This window comes from Podarcis erhardii (genome assembly GCF_964252035.2).
Source record: "Podarcis erhardii genome assembly, chromosome: 4".
NCBI classification, from domain to species: domain Eukaryota; kingdom Metazoa; phylum Chordata; class Lepidosauria; order Squamata; family Lacertidae; genus Podarcis; species Podarcis erhardii.
This window is the reverse complement of record NC_138508.1, coordinates 63127660-63153141: the sequence shown is the minus strand read 5'-3', so window position 1 is coordinate 63153141 and position 25482 is coordinate 63127660. Positions and strand designations below refer to the sequence as shown.

The 25482-nt window shown below is 39.1% G+C and overlaps 1 protein-coding gene and 1 long non-coding RNA gene across 2 annotated transcripts in view; one reads left to right on the top strand and one right to left on the bottom strand.

The window, feature by feature from the left end:
• Positions 1–25482, top strand: part of GK (glycerol kinase) — a gene marked incomplete at its 3' end in the record, with an annotated part of 39071 nt that overhangs the window by 3600 nt on the left and 9989 nt on the right. The window contains exons 2-16 of the mRNA XM_081858925.1: positions 3424–3497; positions 4668–4774; positions 5405–5482; positions 6598–6677; positions 8078–8215; positions 9800–9909; positions 11570–11636; positions 13814–13831; positions 17955–17990; positions 19880–19947; positions 21062–21104; positions 21372–21452; positions 22931–23009; positions 23753–23849; positions 24113–24210. Coding sequence (XP_081715051.1) covers positions 3424–3497; positions 4668–4774; positions 5405–5482; positions 6598–6677; positions 8078–8215; positions 9800–9909; positions 11570–11636; positions 13814–13831; positions 17955–17990; positions 19880–19947; positions 21062–21104; positions 21372–21452; positions 22931–23009; positions 23753–23849; positions 24113–24210 — 1174 coding nt within the window. The remainder of the gene's footprint in view (positions 1–3423; positions 3498–4667; positions 4775–5404; positions 5483–6597; positions 6678–8077; positions 8216–9799; positions 9910–11569; positions 11637–13813; positions 13832–17954; positions 17991–19879; positions 19948–21061; positions 21105–21371; positions 21453–22930; positions 23010–23752; positions 23850–24112; positions 24211–25482) is intronic.
• Positions 11651–13980, bottom strand: LOC309340262. Its single transcript, XR_014155906.1, has 3 exons — positions 13828–13980; positions 13036–13118; positions 11651–12927 (listed from the first exon to the last, which is right to left on the bottom strand). It is a non-coding gene; the product is annotated as an uncharacterized lncRNA (long non-coding RNA).

The following is a 25482-nucleotide window of genomic DNA, read 5'->3' as shown; positions in this document are numbered from 1 at the left end:
AAAACATCTTCCTGAAAAAGAAGTAATGGTCTTGGTACAGTAGCAGGTGCAGCACACGCTTCTCTTATATGAAAGAGTTAATAGTCTAGAATGAGAGTAAAGTAAGTTCAGTGAACCCCAAGGCAATGATTAACAACTGTTTGAGTACTTTGGAAGCATCTCCCTCTTAGAAGCATTCCTAAACTTGCCTCTGTTGATCCTCACCTTTGAACTACATAGTTACATTAACTGAAAAGCAAATCAAAATTTAGAATAAAAGATTTGGTAGAGAATATTTAAATGAAACAGAAAATCTTTCACAAATAGTTCATACACAAATAGTCCATACATCCAGACTTCTTTGAGACTATTTGCTAGATGACACAAAAGTACAGGATGTTTCTTTTAATGGGCCAACAGGAGTTGAATTTCAAGAAGAACTCCTTTAGTCTTTTGATAGCAGGAGCTGCCTGAGGCTGTCCTGTGCTATTCTCTGTATTTCAGAAGGAAGCATTATTGAGGTCAGTCCACTGAGTAGAAAAGGTGGCTAACCTGTGACTCTTCAGATGTTCTTGCTTCAGCCAATGGCCATGGATGGCTGGGGCTGGAATCCAGCAACACATAGAGGACTATAGATTAGCCACCATTGCTGTATAGCAGAAGTTTTCAACCTTTTTGAGTCCACGGCTCCCTTAACCAACAACATTCTTTCTGTGGTACCCCTGTGGGGTTCAGGAGCCCAGTTATGTCACCCCTTTTTCACCCTCCCTTGTGGAGGCCTCGTCTCCTCTCCCCTCTCCTTAGGAGTCCTCCAGGCAGCAGCTGCTACCATCTCTGGTCTCTGAGCTGCCCCCCAAAAGAGAGGTGCCTCACAGAGGCAGCATTCACCTGCGAGATTATAGCCAGCATTGCTGCAATAAACAGCTGTGCAAGGCTTTGGAAGGCAGGTGCAAGGCTTTGGAGGGCATCAGAGGAGGGAGGGAAGGAAGAGTGACAGTGTTGTCCGCGGCACCCCTGACCATCATTCAAGGCACACCAGAGTGCCATAGCACACTGGTTGAAAACCACTGGTGTATAGAATTGCAGCCCTAGCTGCCCTAGCCCTGCAGTGATTCAGAGTTCACTAAAGATAATGGCCTGTTTTAAATGATCCACTTCCAGCACCATTCTTATTAAACTATTCAGAAGCTATATGTGTTTCAAAAGCCATAGTGTCCTGATTTGATATGAAACAACCATACTAGCAAAGGTTTACCAATTTCATTTATGAAAGAAGGACTGGTTTTGATCAGATGAATTAAGCATAGTTTCTAGCTGCAAATGTTTCCGATTGTGTTCTTTTTCCTTTAGGTGTCTCACCCTCCTCAATAAAGTTTGGAAGATTTTAAGTAGCTGCAGGAGTACAGTGGTACTTCTGGTTACAAACACCTCAGGTTACAAACACTTTGGGTTACAGACTCCGCTAACCCGGAAATAGTACCTTGGGATAAGAACTTTGCCCCAGGATGAGAACAGAAATCATGCGGCGGCGGCAGCAGTGGGAGGCCCCATTAGCTAAAGTGGTACCTCAGGTTAAGAATGGCTTCAGGTTAAGAACGGACCTCCGGAATGAATTAAGTTCATAACAAGAGGTACCACTGTATGTTTATCACAGAGAGCATTAGAAGTATTGGCAAACAATATTCCATGCTGTACTGTTTTCATCAGCATTTAAATTTTGTCATACTGCTTGTAAATATGTGGGGGAAACACAGTGTAATTTTCACTTGAAATTACTCAGTAGTTTCTGAGACAAGAAACATTTCAACATGTTTGTCTAGACAAACATTTTAAGTGGCAGCATTACATTTCTACTGTACCTCTACTCGTACTGTAATGGCCAGTGCTTTTTATATAGCTGTCATCGCCTTTCTCTTATTATTTGTAATCAAATTATGATTACCATTTAATTTGTATTGAAAAAATTCTTATACCTGTAGTTAGAAATCAAAGAGATGTATGCGCGCGCTCACAGATGTATGTGTATGTCCTAGATACCTCTGTCAGATTTGGATTTTTCTTGTGATTGATGTTACTCTTAACTTCTTTACTCAGCTATCTGGGGTGGTATCTGGAGTGAGTTGAAAAGGATTAAGCACTTTTGCCCTCTTACCGTAAAGCAAGTAAGGTTAGCCTGAATGGTTAGGGCTACAGTAAACTGGGATTCAGTTAATAATTCAGCAAAAGTTGCTGTTGGAGGCAGAGATCTCAAAGAGAGGCTTTTTTCAGGATAAAATTAACATCACAGATGTTAGATGGTAGACTTGTAATCTGGTGAACCGGGTTCGCGTCTCCACTCCTCCACATGCAGCTGCTGGGTGACCTTGGGCCAGTCACACTTCTCTGAAGTCTCTCAGCCCCACTCACCTCACAGAGTGTTTGTTGTGGGGGAGGAAGGGAAAGGAGAATGTTAGCCGCTTTGAGACTCCTTCGGGTAGCGATAAAGCGGGATATCAAATCCAAACTCCTCCTCTTCTTACGTAAAAGCAGAAGATAAGGAACATAATTTCAGAATTGGCATGAACATGCAACCTTCTTGATGTTTTGAAGTGATTTGATGTCTTTTGGATTTTCATAACACGTTAGAAACTGCATAGAAAGCATAATTATTTGGACACTTGAGTGAGTTTGTGATTTATATAGGTTAGTAGTTAGTTTATTTAGATGAATAAATATGTACTTTGGGAAAGAATAATCAATTATGTCTAACCGTTGATTTCAACATTTTTATCTTCAATGTCACTTAACAGTATAAATATAGAAATTATTTGGACTGATCTCTAAAATCTTAAAACAAATGGAGATTATTATATTGTGATAAAGTTCAGCACCACTATAGTAAATAGATAATTAGATTATTTGCCTGTATATGTACCTTAGTGGGTTTTTTAAAAAAAGCAATTTGACTCTTCACCCTGCTTTTTAATGGTGACTCAGACTTTTAGGGCGGTTTCCTTAATCTACCTATCTTTTTGTCAGTAATCCTTTCAAAGGGAGGCTCCAGAAACTGCTGCTCCCTTTGTCTCCATGGATGATTAACCTTTCCTATCATTGCAAAATTGAGCCATATGGTTGCAAAAGCCATAATATAACTCATGGTCCAGAAGTCTCTGCTTCCAACTTAGTTTTTTTTAAAATAAAAAAACCCTTCAGGTTCCTGTAACATGTGGTTTAGTGGCCTCTTCTAGAGTTAAGCAAGTATTTCTTGCATCATTTTGCTCTTTGACAATTTTCTGTTATGTATAATATAGTCATTGTTAAGGGAGTTAACTTCTGAATGCTACTGTCATCCCTGAAACATGTTTCCAAGTAACTGTTCGAGAGGCGGGTGCTAAGCTTCTTTGTCTGCCTCTCCCTCTAATTATGTTTTTACAAACTGGTTTGGTGTTCTTTTATGCATTACAGGTCTTTAATGCAAAAACAGCTGAGCTGTTGAGTTACCACCAAGTAGAAATCCAACAGAAATTCCCCAAAGAAGGGTAGAGTATTTCTTTTTCTTTGCATACTTGACCGCTTGTCATTCAGGCTGCAATCCTAACCATATCTACTTGGAAGTAAGTCCCACTGAATTCAATAGAGCTTTCTCCCAGGTAATTGGGGTTAAGACAGCAGCCATAGTGTGATAATGTTAAACTTTAAACTCTACATGAGCAGAAAGTCGCTTCCACTCTTCACTTTGCTTTGCCCCTGTGAATTTATGCCCATTGCTGTCTCTGACTGCAGCTATCCACTCCATGCCTTTCAGAAGTACACTGGAGACCACAGGGGGCTGCAGTGAGGAGTAGGAGATGGGAAAGACCTGTTTCTTGGGTGGTGTTTCATTCACATGTCAATGGATCCAAGCCTACACATTCCTACTTAAGCCAGTGAAATGGTTTGTAGGCATATGAGGCAAAGTTTGGAAGACGGACGTCATTGCAATAATGTAATATACTTTTCGGTTTTTCTTTGTTACTGTATTTGTTTTTAATCAATAGTTAGCCTCAGTAGTGGGTGTTGGGCTGGGGTTGTGTTGCTGTAGAAGAGAATGGGGTAGGTGGCACTGGTGCATTTGTGCCACACCAACCACTCTACTATCTCACTCCCCCCTCCCAACACCTCCCAGTAAGTAGTAGCACCACAAACAACCAGAGATCAGGTGAACAGAAGTGGCACTGGGTGTTTGTTAGCCTTGCACAACATTTTTTAAAGTTGGAAAAGTAGCAGCCAATCTCGCTTGCCTTTGACGTACGGGCTCTTCAGCTCTCTCTTCTTCTCTGCTTCTTAACAATTTTATGGTAAGAGGAATTACACTAATGTTAAAAATCCACTAGATTCTGCTTCGTGACAAACTGGTTGATACTAAATGAAAATGATGTTAGTAAATTGTCATTCATTTCTACAAATTGTCATAGGTAGCAGAGTTTCCCAAACTTGGGTCTCCAGCTGTTTTCGGACTACAGTTCCCACCATCTCTGACCACAGGTCCTGCTGATTAGAGATGATGGGAGTTGTAATCCAATAACAGCTGGAGACTCATTTGGGAAACCCTGTGTTGGAGGAAACAGATGAGATTTCATGATATTTGTGTACATAATGCCATAGATTTCTGATACTAACCTTGGTTTTCTCTATGCTTCTCTTCTCTATGCTTATCTTATCTGTTCAAGGTGGGTAGAACAAGATCCAAAGGAAATACTACAATCTGTCTACGAATGTGTTGAAAAAACATGTGAGAAACTGAAACAACTGAATGTGGACATTGCCAGTATAAAAGGTATTACCCATATTTTCATAAAAATAATCATTTTTGAAGCAGTGGTCAGAAAGGGCACATTTCTGAACTTTTCTTTAGGAATAAAACTGATATGTTAAACTCTTAAAGCCAATGCAAGATGTTTCTGGAGTGTAGCTTATTGGTGTGTTGTTATTTTGTCAGTTTCCTTTCATAAGATGGGATAAGTTGGAAATGAGGCAATAAATAGGTTGCGGTTTGTGCAATGCTGTTCTGGAAACCCAAGGGAAGTTTGTGGTCTCTTGCACAGGGATTTCAGCCATCCCTTCCAGAAGGCAGCCTGCCTTCTTTATTTCTCCCCCACCCCAGATTAAGGGATTGCCCAGTGTATCATTTTATTTGGTGCAAAGGGCTACTGCTGAAAGCAAGTTCTGGTAAATTCTCTTGCCCCTCTGCCAAATGTGTGCACAGGAATACTTTGTGAAAACGTAGGTTTCTCTGGATCCTAACCAGTATCTTTATTCTGTGAGTAAATTGTATTAAGGGTGTGTGTGGAATTAACAGGGAAAGTGTTTATACAATAGAAATTATGGAAAGTATTGAAATATTTCTAAAAGATGAAGTATGCCATGTCAAATCCAGCAAATGTTAAAATTTCGTTCTGTTTTTAAGCTGTTGGGGTCTGCAATCAGAGAGAGACAACTGTGGTCTGGGACAAACGAACTGGAGAGCCTCTCTATAATGCTCTAGGTAAGTATTTTTTTTATTAGGGATGTAGTTTTCCACTTGACTATGTGCTAACCATTTTATTTATTTATAACGGAGTATAGTGAACTTCCTGAAGCTAATTTATCTTGGAATCCAAGCCTATGAGTGAGTTGTATCCAACACGGTACAAGCAGTTATCTACTTGCACAACAGGACTTCCCCTTCCTCTTCTCTCTCTGTACACCCGTGAAATTTGCTCCAGAGGGTTCCCCAATCCCCTCTAGCAGGTTTTTAGAGTCCACATTGGGGCTTCAGGGGAGAGGTTGGAGGTTCTGTTTTGCAACTGGAAGTCTGTTGTTCCATCTGAACAGAAGCATTGAACACAACCCTATGTCTTTTTCATCTCAGTGTACGTGGGGGGCAGGGCATCAGCTTTGGGTCTGAATGGCATTAGCCTTTTGTTAACTGTTATTCATTCATCTGATTGATCTAAATATTTCTAACAAATAGCCTGTTAAATTGTATTTGGTTCTTGTAGAATGTTGTATCATTGTGGTGCATTTCACATGCTTTTAGTTGTATTAGCTCTATAATAAGAGGGAAACACATTTTAAATATCTTACTTGGTTTAAGCTGATGCTGGCTTGTTAATAGCCACTTCACAGTACCATGTTGCCTGCAACAAGCAGGAATTTACCCCAGGAAGGGATACTTTTATTATTTATTGTTCAAGTGGTCTGTGTGTGCCAGAACATTGAACACTTAATATGAGGACTTCTGCTCACGTATTTGCAAGCCTGGGTTAATTCTAATTATATTATAATTGTACTTTCATGAATCCTTTCATGAAAGGCAGATTTTTAAAAACCTTAAAAGCTATGACAAGGGGGTCAAAACTCTGTTTATGTAGCAATACTTACTCATCCACACTACTTGATGAAAGGGAGAGGATAACACAGTCCTTAATGAAGCAAACCCCCCCCCCAAAAAAAAAATTAAAAACATATTTCTGCTTCCATGGGAGAAATGCCAGAACACACAAGCTCTGCTTGGTGTGTAGAAGTTATTTGGAGAATAACTTCTCTGTGGTGGAAGCCTGAATTACTGAAATTTTCAGTAACATAACCCTATCACTTATGTTTGTGTTTGTATTATAGTGTGGCTTGACCTAAGAACCCAGTCTACTGTTGAGCGACTGCTAAAAAAAATTCCAGGGCACAATAAATCCTTTTTTAAGGTAAAATCTCTTGCTGTTTTAACAATATAGGGAAGTGATGTGTTGATGTGAGATTTTAACACATTGTACTTGTTTTGTAGTGAATACAGTGTAGGTTATCATAGCACAGGGATAGCCTAACTACTGTTGTCAATGCTCTAGTAACCACTTGGTTAGATTACTGCAATGCATTATATCTGGCTCTGAAGATGGTTCAGAAACTTCAGCAGGTGCAGAATTCAGCAGCCAGGTTGCTCACCTGGGCAAGATCGTTTGAGCATATTACACCAATCCTGGCCTGACTTTACTGGCTGCCAATTAGTTTCTGGGCCCCATTCAAATTGCTGGTTTTGATCTACAAAGCCTTAAACAACTCAGGACCACAATACCTCAAGGACTGTTTCTCTCCATATGAACCTACTCCAATCTTGCGATCATCATCTGAGGCCCTTCTTCATATGCCTCCTCTGCGATGGGTCCAGAGGGTGGTAACACAAGAATGGGCCTTTTCTGCAGTGGCTCCCTGTTTGTGGAATGCTCTTCCTAAGGAGGTTCAGCTGGCACCTTCATTTAGTTGCCAGATGAAAACATTCCTCTTCAGGCATTTGACTGATTAACATCCTATATTCTTTTAGATGTGTTTGTGCAAGGCAGGTTTATTGGCTTGCAGATGGTGCAGCGGGGGGGGGGGGTCTTGTTTTTTATGTTGTGAACTGCCCTGAGATCTACAGATGAAGGGCAGTATACAAATTTAATTTTCCTTAAGAATACTGAGAAAGGAGAGCAGAAAGCATGTTTTTAAAAGTTGAAGGAAGTATATGTGTTATCACTTTCAAGGGGTTAAATTATTCCTCCTATGTGTGAAGGTGGGAACAAGTAGGGTAGCAAGCATTCCTTATTTACTAAGAATTTGAAACTACCTAATTTTTCTTAGAAATAGATTATGATGCAAGAGGTTATTTAACGATTTCACTGTCAATTCATCTATTCCAAGCTACACAGAAATTGCCCCTCAGCGTTAGCATATTTCCTAGACATTGCCAAAATAAAATCATTTAGGAACATATGAGTAAAACAGCCTCTTAACCTATTTGCTTTGAAAGCTTCCACTGTATAATGCAGGAGTTCTTTCTTTCTGATTGCCTCCATCATTATTTGCTTTCCAAACACAGACAGATAACCTGTATAAAACATGACCTTTAGAATATGTTTCTGTCTGTTTTGCTACGTGGCAAGTCTTCAAACTACCAGTTTTCTTGATCTTTGATCATGTTGGATTTTGGTACACGTAGGGTTTAAAATACTAGAGAGTGACTGATGCTAATGACCCTTTTATTGTGCTTCTGCTACAGATGAACCTTTTGTCATTTTTATTGCTGGTGTTTCTCCTTTAGGTTCTGAAAATCTTTCATTTTTTGCAGAATAAGACAGGCCTCCCACTTAGCACGTATTTCAGTGCTGTGAAACTTTGCTGGCTTTTGGACAATGTGAAGGAGGTCAGGCAAGCAGTTCAGGAGAGGCAAGCTCTGTTTGGTACCATTGACACATGGCTAATATGGGTATGTCTCAATAGGCTATATAGCAATCAACTTCTTTTGCTTTACACTTTCTCAATTTTACATTCAACGTTTTCTAAACAGGAAATCAGTTTGCACTGCCACCTCATCAGAATCATACATGTGCCTATATATTCTACCTCCAACATTATTTGCAGCAGAGTGTAATACACCTGAATAAAATGGGCACACATCAGTTATGGTCAACAGGTTTTAAGTACTCACCTTCCCCTCGCTTGTCTCATGAAGTATCATGGCGCTAATGTTTTATTTTGTGAACTGCCCTGAGATCTTTTGGTGAAGGGCGGTATATAAATTGAATAAAAATAAATATAAATAGTGTGTGTCAGACACGAATAATCCAAGGGATCATGGCTGCTACCCTTCCATGCATTCAGTGAATACAGTGGGATTGTGCATGCCTAGCCACACACACCTAGCAGATGCATGTCTGACGTAAGGATGAAAGGATACCAAAGTATTTATGGCTCCTGCGCTTAAAAGGGAGCTTTGGCCAATTAGGCTTCTTGATCATGTGACTCATACTCTTTCACATGAATGCTGAATTTGTAGCCATGCCAGGGAATGAGGAATGGACAGTGGGTGTGATCCTGCTTCTCTCTCATGCATTCATTGAACACATGGAGAGTGAACATGTGCATAAACCTCTAAGATCTTGCATAAGAGTAAAATTCCAGTACATGTCCTAGAAACAGGAGTATTCAAAAGCACTGCAGCCATTAAAAATGGGAGTTCTAATGACTGTCTTCATTGTGTCCCAGAGAAAAGGGGTATCTATGTTATCTACATCGTTTTCCTTAAAATACCGTAATATTGAAGGGCTTTCAAAACATTTTCTCTGGCTAGAGAGTTTGTACGTAAAGCTGGTTGGAAAGACCAAGTTGGTGAACTATGTTTTTTCCCCTCTCAGATGGAGAGTAACTTCAGACAGGATATAGTCAGCGATTTTTATATTTCCAATATTAGTAGATGTGACTGGTGGGATAAATCATGGTGTAATAAAAATGAAATTTAGCCTGGACTGTGATGTATAGCAGTTAGAACTAAATGCAAAACTGAAACCGTTGGGGTTTTGTTCACTCCAAAAGTCATATAGGCCCCCTTTCTGTGATGTTTTCAATAAAGTGTATGAGTCCTTGATCTTTTTGCTCTGTCTTTGAAGAAAGATTTGCCTTTGAGGAAAGGTTTGCTGTATTATTCTTGCATATGTATACTACATTAAGATAACTGTTCCTATTAAAGCCAAATACTGGGGTCCTCAAACGATCATGACATCTTCAGAAACAGCCTTGGTGCCCACCAGTACTCCCTGCCACTCCCTATTTTATTTTAGTTTAATGAGGTTTTTGGGGGGGAGGGTAAGCATCACCAGTTTTTGTTCTATAGTGATTATAACTATTCCTTATATTTCTGAATATGCCCTGTGAGCAGGAAAAGATTGGGGATCCTTGACCAAGTTCTTTAAATATAGTAAGAGTGAACAGTGATCTACCAGATTTCCAACTTCCATTTCTACGGAAGCAGTTTTACTGATCTGTCTTTGCTTTTTTTTTTTTTTAATTTAAGAGTTTGACAGGTGGAAAAAATGGAGGTGTTCATTGCACTGATGTAACCAATGCCAGTAGAACAATGCTGTTCAACATTCATTCGTTAGAATGGGATACTGAACTCTGCAAGTAAGTACCTTGTCTGTCCATCTTCTTCAGTGCCTAGATTTGCTTTGACCATCTTCAAAAAGCCATACTGATGTACAGGTTTCTAAGCAGGTTTACTTGGAAATAAATTCTATTAGCTGAGTGGCACTTGGTCCTAATACAGTGGTGCCTCGCAAGACGAAAAGAATCCGTTCCGCGAGTCTCTTCGTCTAGCGGTTTCTTCGTCTTGCGAAGCAAGCCCATTGATGGCTTAGCGGATTAGCGCTATTAGCGGCTTTTAGCGGCTTAGCGGATAAGCAGATAAGCGGCTTAGCGGCTTAGAAAAGGGGGGGGAGGGGAAAAAACCCGCAGGAACTCGCAAGACATAGGGAAATTCGTTTTGCGAAGCACCTCCAAAACGGAAAACTCTTTCGTCTAGCGAGTTTTCCGTCTTGCGAGGCATTCATCTTGTGGGGCACCACTGTAGTTGTTTTTCCAGGGTCAAATGTGAAAAACTTCTAAATGGTCTGTGTTCTGAAACTAAAGAACAAGTTGTTGCTTAATAGCAATGAGTTTATCTGATTCCGACTTTGAATAGGGATCCACGTGCAGCTGTATGTGTTTGAAAGATTAGTACACAATAGATTTTGCAGCCATTATTGCTTATGGTAAAGGTTCAAATCCAGCTTGTCAAATGGTGAGTGGCCACAAGATGCATCAGAATTCTGTGCAGAAATCATTCTATAGCTGTAAAATATTGGGCATGAAATCTCGTCTGAATTAACCATTAGACTCTAAACTGGTAGGCCTCAAAATGTTATTGGATTACATCTACCATCATCTCTGGCCATTGACCATACTGGTTGGGGCTGGTGGAAGTTGGAGTCCAACAACATTTTCAGGGCCACAGGTTCCTCTCCACTGAGTAAAATTGATGTTCACTTCTTCCTCAAATTATACAAAACTCACTTTTAAAAATTCATTTCTCACTGTGTTTAACACACTTTAATCAAATTTAATTTGAGAGAGTGGAATTTCAATTGGTTAGGTACAACCAAACATGCATTCATGGATTTTCTGTGATAACCTGATGGGAGCAGTTCATTCCATAACTGAGAGAACACTTGGATTTAATTGTGAAATATTTGGTGGCATTTTTCTACATCACAGCTGCAAATAATTCTGTTTTAACCTTTGAGAAGTGAAAGTAGTATTGTCGTTTATTAGTTGGATACATAAGATTGTCACTGCTGGGTGCTTGTAAACTCTTCTTGAGGCACCTGTAGTGATGGGGAAGCCGATCATTGGAGCTGGGAGAGATGCACACATAAGCTCAGGTCAAATCAAGCTCCAGAATAAGTAAAAAAAGAGAGTTATGCATGAAGTATTTACATCTACACATCATGAGGGCTTGCAAACCTTTGCGACAATTTTTAAACAAATGATAACTTTATTAGCTAAGGAGAAACTCAAGTGGGACCTCCGTTGGCCACACAAAGGTTTAGTTTGGGAACAGTGGTAAACCAGATTCCAGTTTTAACCAGTCAGAAGAAGCATTTAAGTGGACATTTCTTGTTGTGAGGCAAACATTATGGGCCCCATATATTCTCCATCCCTCCCCCCCCCCCCAGTTCAACTTTTTAATTAACAACCATAAATAATTTTGTATTAACTTTTGGAAAATGTTGGGTTTCCTCCCCAGATTTTTTGGAATTCCTATGGAAATACTTCCCAAAGTGCGGAGTTCCTCAGAGATCTATGGATTGATGGTATATATACAACTTTCCCTTAAATTATTTTAGTTAACAACATATGCGTGAATTGTGCTTGCTTAATCTTGATCGAATAAGCTGGATAACTCAGTTCTGTGAAAAAGTTATTTTTGTAAAATAGGAGAAGGAATAGATTTTAAATTGGACTGTTAACTATCCTTCTTGAGAAAAGTTGCATTTAGAAGATATAAGTTACTGTACAATTTTGTTTATATCTCCCGATATTTTATATCTTATGAAATTATTGTTTTTTACGGAAAACTACATATGGAATTTTTGAACTGGCATAGAAATATGTATCGGTGCTCTTCCTTAACTAAGGCTACAATCCTAACCTATGTTAACTAGAAATAAGCCCCACTAAATTCAGTAGGAGTTACTTCTGAGAAGACATGGTTAGGGCTGGGCTGTAAGTTGGGGCAGAGTCCTGCAGAATTTGTGCACGTGGGCGGCTATAAACGAGGTGTGTGTCAGGTTTCTGAGGGCTGAGTGTACATTTAAAACAGCTGAAGGACAGCAGGTTGTAGAAGGCTATTATAGACACTTCCACTAGGATCTAAGGTCAACTTCTCTAATGTTACAGTTGCACCAAAGGAGTTGATATTCTACAAACTTAAATGTTAGTGTAGAAAGCTGCTGTCTGAAATATCTTTACTATGTTCCTAGTTAATGACTCATTGTGAGCATTGGAAGAGTCTTGAACCCTTTCCCTGCAAAGACACACCCCTTCTCACCCTAGGAAGCCACTGGCAATCAGTGCACAGGCTGAACTCCTGCTATGTATGCTGATGTTGGCCTTGCAGAGTTTGGGGTGGAGACTGATGGGGGCTGAAGCACCATACATGTCTGGGCAGTGGGAAATAGCTCAGTGGTGATTCAGCATGTCTGGTCCACTATAAAACACTCTGGATATGTTTTCCATCTGAAGATCAGCTACCGTAATGTTGGTTTGAAAGTTCTGTACAATTATGAACTGGAAATGGTCTAAACTTTATTAAAGAAGTGATTGTTAAAATGGGTATAAAATGACAAGACACAATATTCTCTATTCCCAGACTTGGCTTGTAGAACAGTTTGCCAGGAGCCCTCTTTTTAAACAAGTACTGCAGCTCAATTGAGTCACTATCTAGAAGAAACTTTGACCCTCGTTCCCAGATTAGATAAAATCTTATCAGCGAATACTATATGATAATATGCAATTATCCAATTTAAATTAGTTTATGAATGCTCTTCACAAGAAAAGTATTCCAGCTTTCAATAGTGTGGCCCAAATCTCCTTTTGTGACCTCTGCAGCTAAAAAAAAAAAAGAAAGGGAAAAAAGCCATTTGCTTTAGACTCCAGTTTCTGAACTACCTTTAAATGGAAAGTGTTTGTGAAAGCAATAGAAATACTCACAAAAATTACTTGATACAGCTGATCTGTTGCTTAAAATGAAACAAATTGTACTTTCATTTCCCTCAAGTAATAGCCTCTCTGCTCTGTATGAGAAAGAGTGTTATTGGTGAATAGAGTACTGGTATCGGTAGTGGCCTTTTAAAAGTAATTTAAAGCATTTGGATTGTTTACAATAATAAAAAAATAGAGCTATAACGTTAGTGTCTTGAATACAACAGAAGCCATTGTGAATTCCTGTATTTCATTGTGGGATGTTTAGGGGAAGGTTGCAGACTTTTAAAAACAAAGTGCTTGGCAAATAGACTCCAACTGAACTGAAAGTGTTTCTGTACAAAAATACTTTAACCCAAATTAGGGTGGTTAAACTTTCAATATTATGAGTCTTGTACCTTTTTAATAATTGAGGAAGAGAAGAAATGGTTGCCAGTACAGCTTATCACAAGAACAGTAAAAGCTGCCTGTTCCCTTCACTTACTTGTCAACTATTAACAATGCAGGATCTCAAATTTTGAAAGGTTTGGCCTCTGATATTACTGTTAAGTAAGTAACTAGGGCTATATACTTTGAGTCATTTGAGAATAGAAGAGTGAAGTCCATTACTTTGAGTTCTAAAACTTTTGAATGTTTGCTTCAAAGTGTGTAGGTCTGATACTCATTTTACCCCAAACAGCAATTTATAGGAGGAGAATTTACTACTAGACTACCAAGCTTTGAAACTGTGAACTTGTTTGTCTCTCTTCCCCTCCTCCCTTCCCACTACTTTTCTCGCTGACTATAGAAAATCTCCCTTACCTTGGTGAGTAGGATTTTGTTAGGATGTCCCCTACTCACATCTCCATCCATTCTGCTTAGATGCAGTGCATTTCTTTAGGGGGAATCCTGTAGCTTTTTGAAAGGGATTGTGTCAGGTGGCATCCTCAAATCAGACCGACTGAATCTGAAGCTTTTTTTTTTTTTAAAAAATAAATATTTATTAGGGTTTTTAAATATAAATGCACACATAATAAACAATCTTACTTCTTTTACAGCAATTTCAACACTTCTTTGGACTCCCTCACGTCTCCCGCTCCCATTTACATCGTTAAAATTTTTTTCCAAACAAATTATCAACTTGTTTACAATCTCATGTCCACTCATTCAAATATAATCTAGCACTTCTTCCAAAAAATTTTTATATTTTCTTTAGTCTCACTTATCATCAAATTTAAATCTAGTTTAGTGGTGGCCAATTTTTTATAATCTAGCATCCTTCTTAACATTCAACCAAATTACAATGTTTTTGTAGATACATCTTAAATTTCTCCCAGTCTTCCTCCATCTTCTCTTCTCCCAGATCACGGATTCTGCCGGTCATCTCGGCCAGTTGCATATAGTCCATCAGCTGCATCTGCCACTCTTCCAGTGTGGGTAGATCTTGAGTTTTCCAGTTTTTTGCAATGAGAATCCTTGCTGCCGTTGTTGCATACATAAAAAATGTTCGATCCTTCTTTAACACCTTCTGGCCGACAATACCCAGAAGGAAGGCCTCTGGTTTCTTTGTGAAGGTATACTTAAATACCTTTTTCAGCTCATTATATATCATTTCCCAGAAGGCCTTCACCTTAGGGCATGTCCACCAGAGGTGAAAGAATGTTCCTTCATTTTCTCTGCATTTCCAACATTTATTATCAGACGAATGGTATATTTTGGCAAGTTTAACTGGGGTCATGTACCATCTATATATCATTTTCATTACATTTTCCTTCAGAGCATTACATGCGGTGAAGTTCAGCCCAGTGGTCCACAACCTTTCCCAGTCCTCAAACATAATGTTATGCCCAATGTCCTGTGCCCATTTTATCATAGCCGATTTAACCATTTCGTCTTGTGTATTCCATTTTAGCAGCAAGTTATACATTCTAGATAGTACCTTGGTCTTTGGTTCTAACAATTCTGTTTCTAACTTCGATTTCTCCACCTGGAACCCTAACTTTTTGTCATTTTTAAAAACTTCTTTAATCTGAGCATAATGTAACCAGTCTCGCACCTTATCCTTCATTTTCTCCAAACTCTGCAATTTCCAATTGTCTCCATCTTTTTCTAATATTTCCCAATATTTTGGCCATTTGGCCTCCATATTGGGTCTTTTTCGGGCCTTAGCCTCCAGAGGTGAGAGCCACCTTGGAGTTTTATTTTCCAATAAGTCTTTATATTTTGTCCAGACATTAAACACTGCTTTCCTGACAATATGATTCTTAAAGGCCTTATTGATCTTAACTTTGTCATACCATAAGTATGCATGCCAACCAAAAGCATTGTTAAAACCTTCCAGGTCCAGTACGTCAGTGTCTTCGAGAAGTAGCCAATCTTTTAGCCAGCAGAAAGCTGCGGCTTCATAATACAACTTTAAGTCTGGCAGGGCAAAGCCCCCTCTTTCTTTCGCATCTGTTAATATCTTAAACTTAATTCTGGGCTTTTTGCCCTGCCAGACAAATTTAGATATATCTTTCTGCCACTTCCGGAAGCACTCCGTTTTATCCACAATCTGTAATGTTTGAAACAAAAACAACATTTTTGGCAATACATTCATCTTAATAGCAGCAATTCGGCCTAACAAAGAAAGCTTCAATTTTGTCCAACTATCCAAGTCTCTCTTGATTTCAGACCAACATTTTTCATAGTTGTCCTTGAATAGACTCAGGTTTTTTGCTGTTATGTTTACCCCTAGGTACTTTACCTTTTTAACCACAGTTAATTCTGTTTCTCTCTGAAACCGTTCTGACTCTATATCTGTCAATTTTTTTCCCAGCACCTTGGTTTTCTGTTTATTTAATTTAAATCCCGCCACCCGACCAAAGTCCTGAATCAATTGTAATACTCTTTTCGTACTAGATTCTGGCTCCTGCAGGGTCAAAACTAGGTCATCTGCAAAGAATCTGAAGCTTTTATTAGTGGTTCTGTTGAGGTGTTTACACTCCCCACCTGCTTAAAAAAAGTTAAAATGGGAAACTACTATTTCTCACTCCCAAATTTCCTTGTGAAAAACACTGAAGAGGAGGAATACTAGTTTATGGCATATATCTCATCTCACCTTCAAAATGCTATTTAATAAGGTATCCCCAAATGGAAATGCACTGACTGTACTCTCTGCATGGCTTCACTGAAGTGCTACTGCTCAGTGTACGTACACACACACACACAATGCACCCTGCAAAAAAAAAAAAAAGCTGGTTTTGATGTGGGTGGCTTGGTGGGTACTAGGTGTTGGCATGCCTGGCTGTTTGCAAGTACACAAACATGTATTTCTTCTTTTCTTTTCAAGAAAACATCACAAACTGTTCGATGGTATCTTACAAAATGAGATCTCCTGTGTGTTCTTCCGCTAATACTCTGCCACAGTCACACCTGTATGTTAAGCACTGACCTCCCATTTTGAAGCATGTTGTTTACCATCTTATTGTAGCCCCATCTTATTGTAGCCTCAAAAATCAAGTCGTACTCTGTGCTGTGCTTTAATATGTGTATAAATGGAAGAGCAAACATTAGGTGTGGAAAAGAGACTGCCACACTTGCATTCCTTGACTGAGCAGAAAATGGAGGGCTGGGCAAGGATGTGGGAATCAAGAACAGGCCTCCCATGTACCTTGCAGTCCTGATAAATTGGTTGTTATTGTACACTGTTTCGGGGTGGCCCATCCCATTTTGCCACCTGAGGAGAAAAGAGGAGTGGCCCCAGTGCCACCATAGGTGCCTCCCACCCAACCCCCATCGCCAGAGAAGTGAGGAGAGGCAGTAGCGAGAGCTCACCGGAACTGTCGCCACAGCTTCTCCTCACTTCTTTGGCAGTGGCGGCAGTGGGTGGAGTAAGTAGTAGGCAGGCACTAAAGTGGGATTTGCCACCTCTGGATCTGAGGTACTCACCTCAGTGTGCCTAATGGTAACACTATGATTGTGCACTATCTGCCCCTTAGATTATTTCTTCTCTCCCCCTCTCCCCAAGTCATTTCCAGTTTAGATGTGCTCGCTCTGCATGTGGCCTATTTCACAGTGATATCAGTGGGCATATAGAAGTAAAGTCGTGCTGTGGCTGTCATATAACGCAATTCCTACTAAAAACCAGTTATCGCATCCTGGTTTCAGCCAAAGTTCAATCATATAATGAACAATGTTAGAATGTTTGTGGTTTTTTAATCTAAATATACATATAGATGGTCTGATATTCCATTTGTAACTAAAATCCACTATTCTGGCATTAATTGTAGTTTTCCGTCATCTGGACATATTGTACTGTTTGCATATATCCAGTGGATCCATTGCTAACTTGTACCCTGTTATACTTATTTCTGTTTCTGTTATGGAAGAAAAATATGTTGTAATTCTTATAATATTCAGGATCTGTAGCTTTTAAAGACTCTCCATAACCTTTATCTTTGGTACCTGTTTTTTTCCCCCCTCTCAGAAGCTATGGAGTTTGAAGAAACTGAATACAAATTAAAATTGTCCCTTTGCTTTGTGTGGGAAATTATATATAACTGAGTAGTAAATTATTATTCCAGCTATATAATAAAGGCGGGTTTCTGTGGTGCTCTAGTACAAGAGGGACTCTGCTGGACAGATTAAACGGCAAAGGATTTTCTTTTTCTATTCCGCCCCCCCTCCATTAATTGACAGAGATGTTATGTGGCCTTTCTGTTTTTCATGGCCTGTAGGTGATTAATTTTACTTTTGAAAGACTGTGTGAGAGAATATATGCATACAGCTCAACAGTATTCAGTATACTTCAGGATCTGTTTTTAACACCATTGATAGACTTGCTTGACTACGGCTTTGATGTTTTCTAGCTGTACTTTGCTTCGGTTGTTCTTTAAATAATGGAAAACCTACTAGATGATGATAGTGATGTTGAATAACCGTTTAAAAATGTATTTGTTTTGCTATAGAGTTCTGGAGCTTTGACTGGCGTACCAATTTCTGGGGTAAGTGCCCTAACCATGTTGTAATTTATTGGTACAATTTCTGAATAGAGTGGAATATTTGATAGACCTTGTTATACTTTTTAAAAATGAAGGGGGCGCAGTCAGTAGAAACTACATGTCTAAAGTATCAGTTGTATATGCTAGTAAAAATAAGTTTAAGCTGCGATCCTATATACACTTACCTTGGAGCCTATTGAGCTCAGTGGGACTTGTTTCTCAGTAGACTCATGTAGGATTATGCAGTAAGTAGACAATTGAAAAAGTAACTAGCATTTAATGTGCCCAGCCTCAAGCCTGGAGCAGATGGTGTAACTACAACCAGTTACTGTGGAATTAAATAGATGCTTCCAGCCAGACCTAAGTGCCAATAACTTTCATTTTAGGGGTTTTAAATGGTGTTCCAATATCATGGGACACAAAGGTTAGCAGAATACAATGTAGAAACTGAACCTTTCACCTCTCTCCAGCCTCTGTGATGAAGGAAGGAAGGAAGGAAGGAAGGAAGGAAGGAAGGAAGGAGGAAGGAAGGAAGGAGGAAGGAAGGAAGGAAGGAAGGAAGGAAGGAAGGAAAGGGAGCAAGTACTTGCCTCCCATCCTGCCTGAAACGTATCTGCATAGGAGCTATGCTGCCTGGTGTAGATTGCCCAAATTACCAAGAAAAAAGACTGATTTAAGTTTCCTATACTATAATTCACAAGTTTCCAGAGCAACAAATTTTAATTGGTTGCAAGAACAGTTAAAACAAGCAAAAACAAGTCTTTAGACTATCTAAGAGCTCAGAGGTCTGGTCATAAAGTTCCTGTATTTCTTGCACTACAGAGTTATGTCTGCTAAGACACAAGGGGTGCAATTGTGAAATGGATGGATTTGCTTGGCCCTCTACTAATTCAAAAGGCATCTGACAAAATCACAGAAGGGAATTGTAGCTTTTAGCTTTTATGTAAAAGGCTAATTGCCCAGAATTTTCCACAAGTAAGGATAGTGATTACTTGGCAAAACAGTATTTTTCCATGAAAACAAAGTTTTCTTTGAGGATCATAAATATTTATTATTTACACAATAAATGTATTGTATCAAATGCTTGTCCTCAAGTCTTTTTTTCCTTTTAGGAGAGAGGCAGGATTTTTATAGTGATGGGTATAGTTAAAAAATAAGTGCAGAATGTTTTTTAATAACATTCAAGTTTCATTTTTAAACTAGGTTGTTGTTGAAAGCAGCATTTACAGCACACTCCTATACATGTTAACTTAGAAGTAAGCCACACTGAGTTTGATAGGACTTGCTCCCAGGTAAGCGTGTGTAGCATTGTGGCCTTAATGTAAACAGAATTTTAAAGGCAAACATCTGATTTCATTCTTTTGGAAATGGACATTCTGTCCATTTCCTCCTCTGCATTTTTGTTTGCTTGTATTTATTTGTATCGGTGCTTCCAAACTATTCTAGATGTGCAGAAAAACTAGGATTATCCACCATTCTGGATCTGCAAGAGGCAAATATTTTTTTTCCCCAGTTGAGAGAAAGCTAGTTTCCCGTAAGGTTTATTGAAACTGGTTATGTGAGCTTTGAGCATGCTCATTTGAAAATGAAGGAGGTCCTGTGGTAAGATAACCTTCAGGAAAAAAATATTCAACTATCCAGAACAAAAGTTTGTCATTTATTTATATATTAAATTTATATACGACTCTTCATCCAAGGATTATAAGGTGCTTTACAGTATAAAAGTTCTCCAATCTGTAGTGCCATTGGTGTGTTTCTTTCTGTAAAAAGTATTAGCAAGACAACCGGACTTTAGCTGAGCCAAATTGTAAACAAAATAGATCTACCGTACTTTAAAAATTAAATATGCAGGTATACTTTGACTGAAGTTAATGAATTATATGTACTTCCAGTGCTTAGGTGATCAGTCTGCTGCTTTAGTGGGACAAATGTGCTTCAAGGACGGTCAAGCAAAAAATACGTAAGTTTAACCTGAGAACTGACACCTACATCATTGCACCCATAGAGCTGACACAAAGGGGGGCGGTGTTAGAGGATCAGCCATTTTTAAGAATGCACACTGTGGGATAGCCAGTGTAACACAATGGGTATGTGATGCAACTGTGAGTCAGGAAGATCCTACTTTGAATCTCACCTCTTGCAAGAACTCCTTCATTGTGGCTTTCCAAATGTTGGACCCCAGCTCCTATCAGCCCACAGACAAGGGTCAGGATTGATGGGAGTTATCGTCTAACAACATCTGGAGGGCTACATGTTTCCAAATCTTAATAATAAATCAGATTGATGGTTTTTTTATTAATTTGCTACATAATTTAAAATGCATTTGAAATACCTTGCACACTTGTGTAAGAGTACATGACCTATTCTCCTTCCCCTTCAGTCTATTTCTGTCAGCTGTACTTCAGATCATGCCAGGTCCAGCAGATGAAGAAGAACTGGGTTTCTAATAAAATAAGTGTCCTGGGCTAAATGTAGTCAGGAATAGGAGGTTCTGCAGTGCCTTGGTTGGAAAAGCACTCCATATCCCCACCCATCCCCAAACCCCAACCTTATTTCCTGTAGCTTTTTGAATGGACTTTAAAATCGGAAGTACACATGTGTCAGTCTACCCAACAGGCTGGCCACATTTCTCCCTGGCTAGCACACACAGCAAACTAAATATGCAGACTAAAGCTTGCCCTATAATGCTCCATACAGAGGATTATGGAGTATGTTCCAGTGTGAAATAGGAAAGCTCGGCCTCCCAATTTCACATATATACATAGGTACATATATACACCAATCCTGAATGAAGTAAGGGCAGTGGTGGTGGCTGGAAGTGGAGATACAGTAGAAGGAAGACTCCATTGCTTCCCCAATCCACTGTCAGCTGGTTTGCCACAATTCAGCCAGTCTTTGCTAAACTAGTTACCTGATTATAGCCATTTCTATGCAGAGGAGTTGTCCTATTATACCAACATTCCAATTACGTTACTACTGTTTTGATATTCCTAGTCATTTTATGGCATGGCATACGTCTGATTTCTTATGCTTCATTTTGTAGCAAATAATAACTTTTGGTGTCTGCACTTCAGGTATGGAACAGGCTGCTTCTTACTCTGCAATACAGGTCAAAAGGTTAGTGCTGGGAATTAAACGACTTGAAACCCTGGCAAATTGCTACTTTCTCCAAAGAAATAGCTCTTGTTGTGTAAAACTCCCTTAAAAAATCTTTTTGTTGTTGTCTTATTTAACATGAAGGTTCCAAAGAGGAAATGTCTTGTGCTAGAATGCTATAGGCAGTTGGGCAGTGTTCAAGATAACAGCCAAGGGTAAACTAACATGATAGAAATAATTAATATTTTATAGATCAAGTAATTACATATTTTTTATTTTTGTTTCCAGCCTGCAATTTCTGAACATGGCCTTCTGACTACAGTGGCGTACAAAATGGGCAGAGACAAACCTGTGTATTATGCATTAGAAGTAAGTATAATTATTTTTCATATACAGTGGTACCTCGCAAGACGAAATTAATTCGTTCTGCGAGTTTTTTCGTCTTGCGAATTTTTCGTCTTGCGAAGCATGGATTCCCATAGGAATGCATTGAAAATCATTCCCATAGGAATGCATTGAATGTTTTCGTCTTGCGAAGCAAACCCATAGGGAAATTCGTCTTGCGAAGCAACTCAAAAAACGAAAAACTATTTCGTCTTGCGAGTTTTTCATCTTACGAGGCATTCGTCTTGCGAGGTACCACTGTACTATGGGCTTCTGAAGGTGCCAAGTTGTTTCTTAGGTTTGTAATACCAAGAGGTGTACTACCATATATATACTATCAATGACTGCAAACCTACTATAAAGTGCTTGGGTAATTGATGCAAGTTAGGTGTTTTTTGTTTGTTTTGTTTTGGGCAATATTATTATTATTATTATTTATTATTTGTACACTGCCCATCTGACTGGGTTGTCCCAGCTACTCTAGGTAGCTTATAAAGATATACAGTGGTGCCCCACAAGACGAATGCCTCGCAAGACGGAAAACCCGCTAGACGAAAGGGTTTTCCGTTTTGGAGGTGCTTCGCAAAATGAATTTCCTATGGGCTTGCTTCACAAGATGAAAATGTCTTGCGAGTTCCTGCGGGGTTTCCCCCCCCCCTTTTTCTTAGCCGCTAAGCCGCTTATCAGCTGATCCGCTAAGCCGCTTATCAGCTGATCCGCTAAGCCGCTTAACAGCTGATCCGCTAAGCCACTAATCAGCTGATCCGCTAAGCCGCTAATGGGCTTGCTTCGCAAGACGAAAAAACCGCAAGACGAAGAGACTCGCGGAACGGATTCTTTTCGTCTTGCGAGGCACCACTGTAATAAATATCTTTATTATATTATTATAATTATTATAGCTATTATAATATTAATATTATATTCTATAATATTATATTATTAAATATTATATAAAGATATAATAAAACATTACACATTAAAAAGCTTTCCTATATGGGGCTGCCTTGAGATGTCTTCTAAAGGTTATATAGTTACTCATAGGGGTGGGGGGGGGCTCTGATGTCAACAAAAAAGTTGACTTGGTAGAGACTGGTTCATACATGCATATCTGTTACTTGATTTAAACTGAGTTGCTTTGTGCTTGGTGACTGGCAGCTGACTATGTGAATTTACTGCACTGAAAAGTTTTGTGCTAAAGGTGAGGTGATATTAAATTATTACAGGCTATGAAGCAGATCTGTGACTACTCTCATCGCCTGCCTGCCCTAATGATGTTTGTTTCTGGGACTATATCCTCATCATCTTCCTTTAAGTCTGGGACTCCTTTAATTATGAGCCCAGCACCTTTAAGAATTCCAAAACTGTGAAAAAGGCATGCCTTGGTTTTGTGTGTTGCCTTTCATAATTTGCTCTAAGAGTGAGAGTGAAGTAACAAAACACATTAACTTGCCCTTTTCATGTAGGGCTCTGTTGCCATAGCTGGTGCCGTTGTACGTTGGCTGAGAGACAACCTTGGCATTGCAAAGTCTTCAAGTGAAGTTGGTGAGTATCAATAACTTGGAGTAGCTTATTTTGGTGAAGAGTTGCTTGATCTTCCCCTTGCCTAGGATATGTCAGTTTTAAGGACACAAACTGTGGCATGCATTTGGTATTAGAAAACTGGTAATATTCTGTGACATTTATAAAACCAAATGTTGGGAAGAGATGTATGAGTTTAAATGGATACATGTAGATTTCTAGTCTTGCATCCTTTTATTGCTTTTGGAAATAGAAATTACTACGTTACAATATTTTACTTGGATACTGCTAGTTGGAGCAGATTTTTTCTTTAAAAAATAGCAAGAGTTTTCAGTGCTATCATTCACTAAGGCTGTTATCCTGGGCGTATGTCCCATTGAACTCAGTGGGACTTGCCTTTGAGTAGACATATATAGGATTGTTGTGCAAGACTTCTCTTTTATTTGAGACAAGAGTTTCACTTTTTGGCATGCTGCTAGATGCTCAGGAATGCTCTTGTTCTTTGATACACAATTATAAATAATTAGAATTGGAACTCCTATTTTCCTTAGTTAGTCCAATATTTATTTACTGGAGTAATCTGGGTGACAACATTTCATAAATTTGGAATTTATTTTTTATTTCATTTTTTAAAAAAACATTTCTAGACCACCTGACCTTTAATTGTAACATTTGAGTGATAAGCAACTGACAAGTGTAATAAATAGCAATAAATGTTATTTGCTCCTGCTGCGTGAAGATAAACTCTATTTTGGCATTGGTTTTAGAGAAACTTGCTGCTGAAGTCGGCACTTCTTATGGCTGCTACTTTGTTCCAGCATTCTCAGGATTATATGCACCATACTGGGAACCCAGTGCAAGAGGGTAGGTATATCAGACCAATTGTTTAACTTCAAGAATTTCAGGAACTGCCAATATTTAATGTTATCCATTCTTAAGTAATTGGGCCAGATACACAGTGGGATGTTGTGCATCTTGCCAATATACACTTCTTGCCAGCTGAGAGGGCAATGTGCACACAGCAGCCCTTGTGCATTATAGGGGGTGCTGTGGCAGCCATGTGAGTCTTTAAAAGAAGGTTTGTTTAATCTTGATGGTAGATTTTGCTTTCTTTTTTCCTTCTACAGAATTATCTGTGGCCTTACTCAGTTTACAAATAAAAACCACATTGCCTTTGCTGCACTAGAGGCTGTCTGCTTCCAAACACGAGAGGTATGGATGAAGGGTGCAATTAATGCTGCTTTGATGGCAATGGCAAACTTCTTTTTAAAATAATAATAATAATATCATCATCATCATCATCATCATCATCATCATCATCATCATAGGTTGTATTTTGTATGATTCAGATGATTTAATTTGTATAACCTTGAAAGTTTGTTGGGAGGGTTGGCAGAACCAAAGGTCTCAAGTTGTTCCGTATGATTTAAAGACTAATATTAATAACCAGGTCTGGTTCTTTCAATAGGCAAAGTGTGAGGCAGTTGATTTTGGGCGCCATGAAAGAGCATTAGAAGTTTAATTATTAATTTATTGCTGTCTTTTTAATTCCAGGGAGAGGCAGTTATGGAATTGTCTGCCTCGAGTAATAAAATAATTTGGCTAACCTTGGACACTATGCACCTTGACTGTGGGCAGAGCATAGTATTTGCTGTTCTGCCTCAGGCAGCATAATGTCTTAAGCAGGAGCTGCTAGTATCATGAGACTAATCTGTGTACCTTGAGAAGAATTATTGTCACAGACTGGAGCATGAATTTAAAAGCTTTGTTTTTTAACTCTAAAAGCATGTGGAACATCTTTCTCTTCCCTAATACTACAAACACACACACACACACACACACACACACACACACACAAACATGGGTCTCTCTGACTTCAGGATATATTTCCATGGGCCACCACACCTGAATACCTTTGAGTTGTAGGACATTTCATCTTCTGGGATTTTTGCTCAAAATGCAGATGAAATTGTCAAGTTTTTTTTCCCACTTTCAATCCCCCACCCCCTGCAATTTCTTAAAGATTTGATTAATTTCAGCATATGCCTCAGGGCATGGTTTTTCTACAAAATAAATTAGAATGCCTAGTTTGGCCTTGTAACTTTTATTTCTTTAAACAGCTATGTTCAAATATGGCAAGTATGGCGAAACTTGGCCCCCCAGATGTTTTGGGATTACAACTCCCATCATCCCTAGCTAACAGGATGGTCAGGGATGATGGGAATTGTAGTCCCAAAACTGCTGGAGGGCCAAGTTTGGCCATGCTTGAAATAAGGCATCCTTGTGTGTGCTTCTTAAATTTAAAAGGAACTTCAGTCAGATTCCTGCTGTTATACTAGCACCTTCATAATGATAAGTATCCCACTACAGTATTGCCCAAGCAGAAAGAAGTTTGTGCAGCCGGGCTGTTTCTTATATTTATTCTGCCTGCAGCATCCCCCAAAGCCCTCTCCAGATAGTCACACAAACCCTTTGAATAGTGGGGGCTGTATTTTCC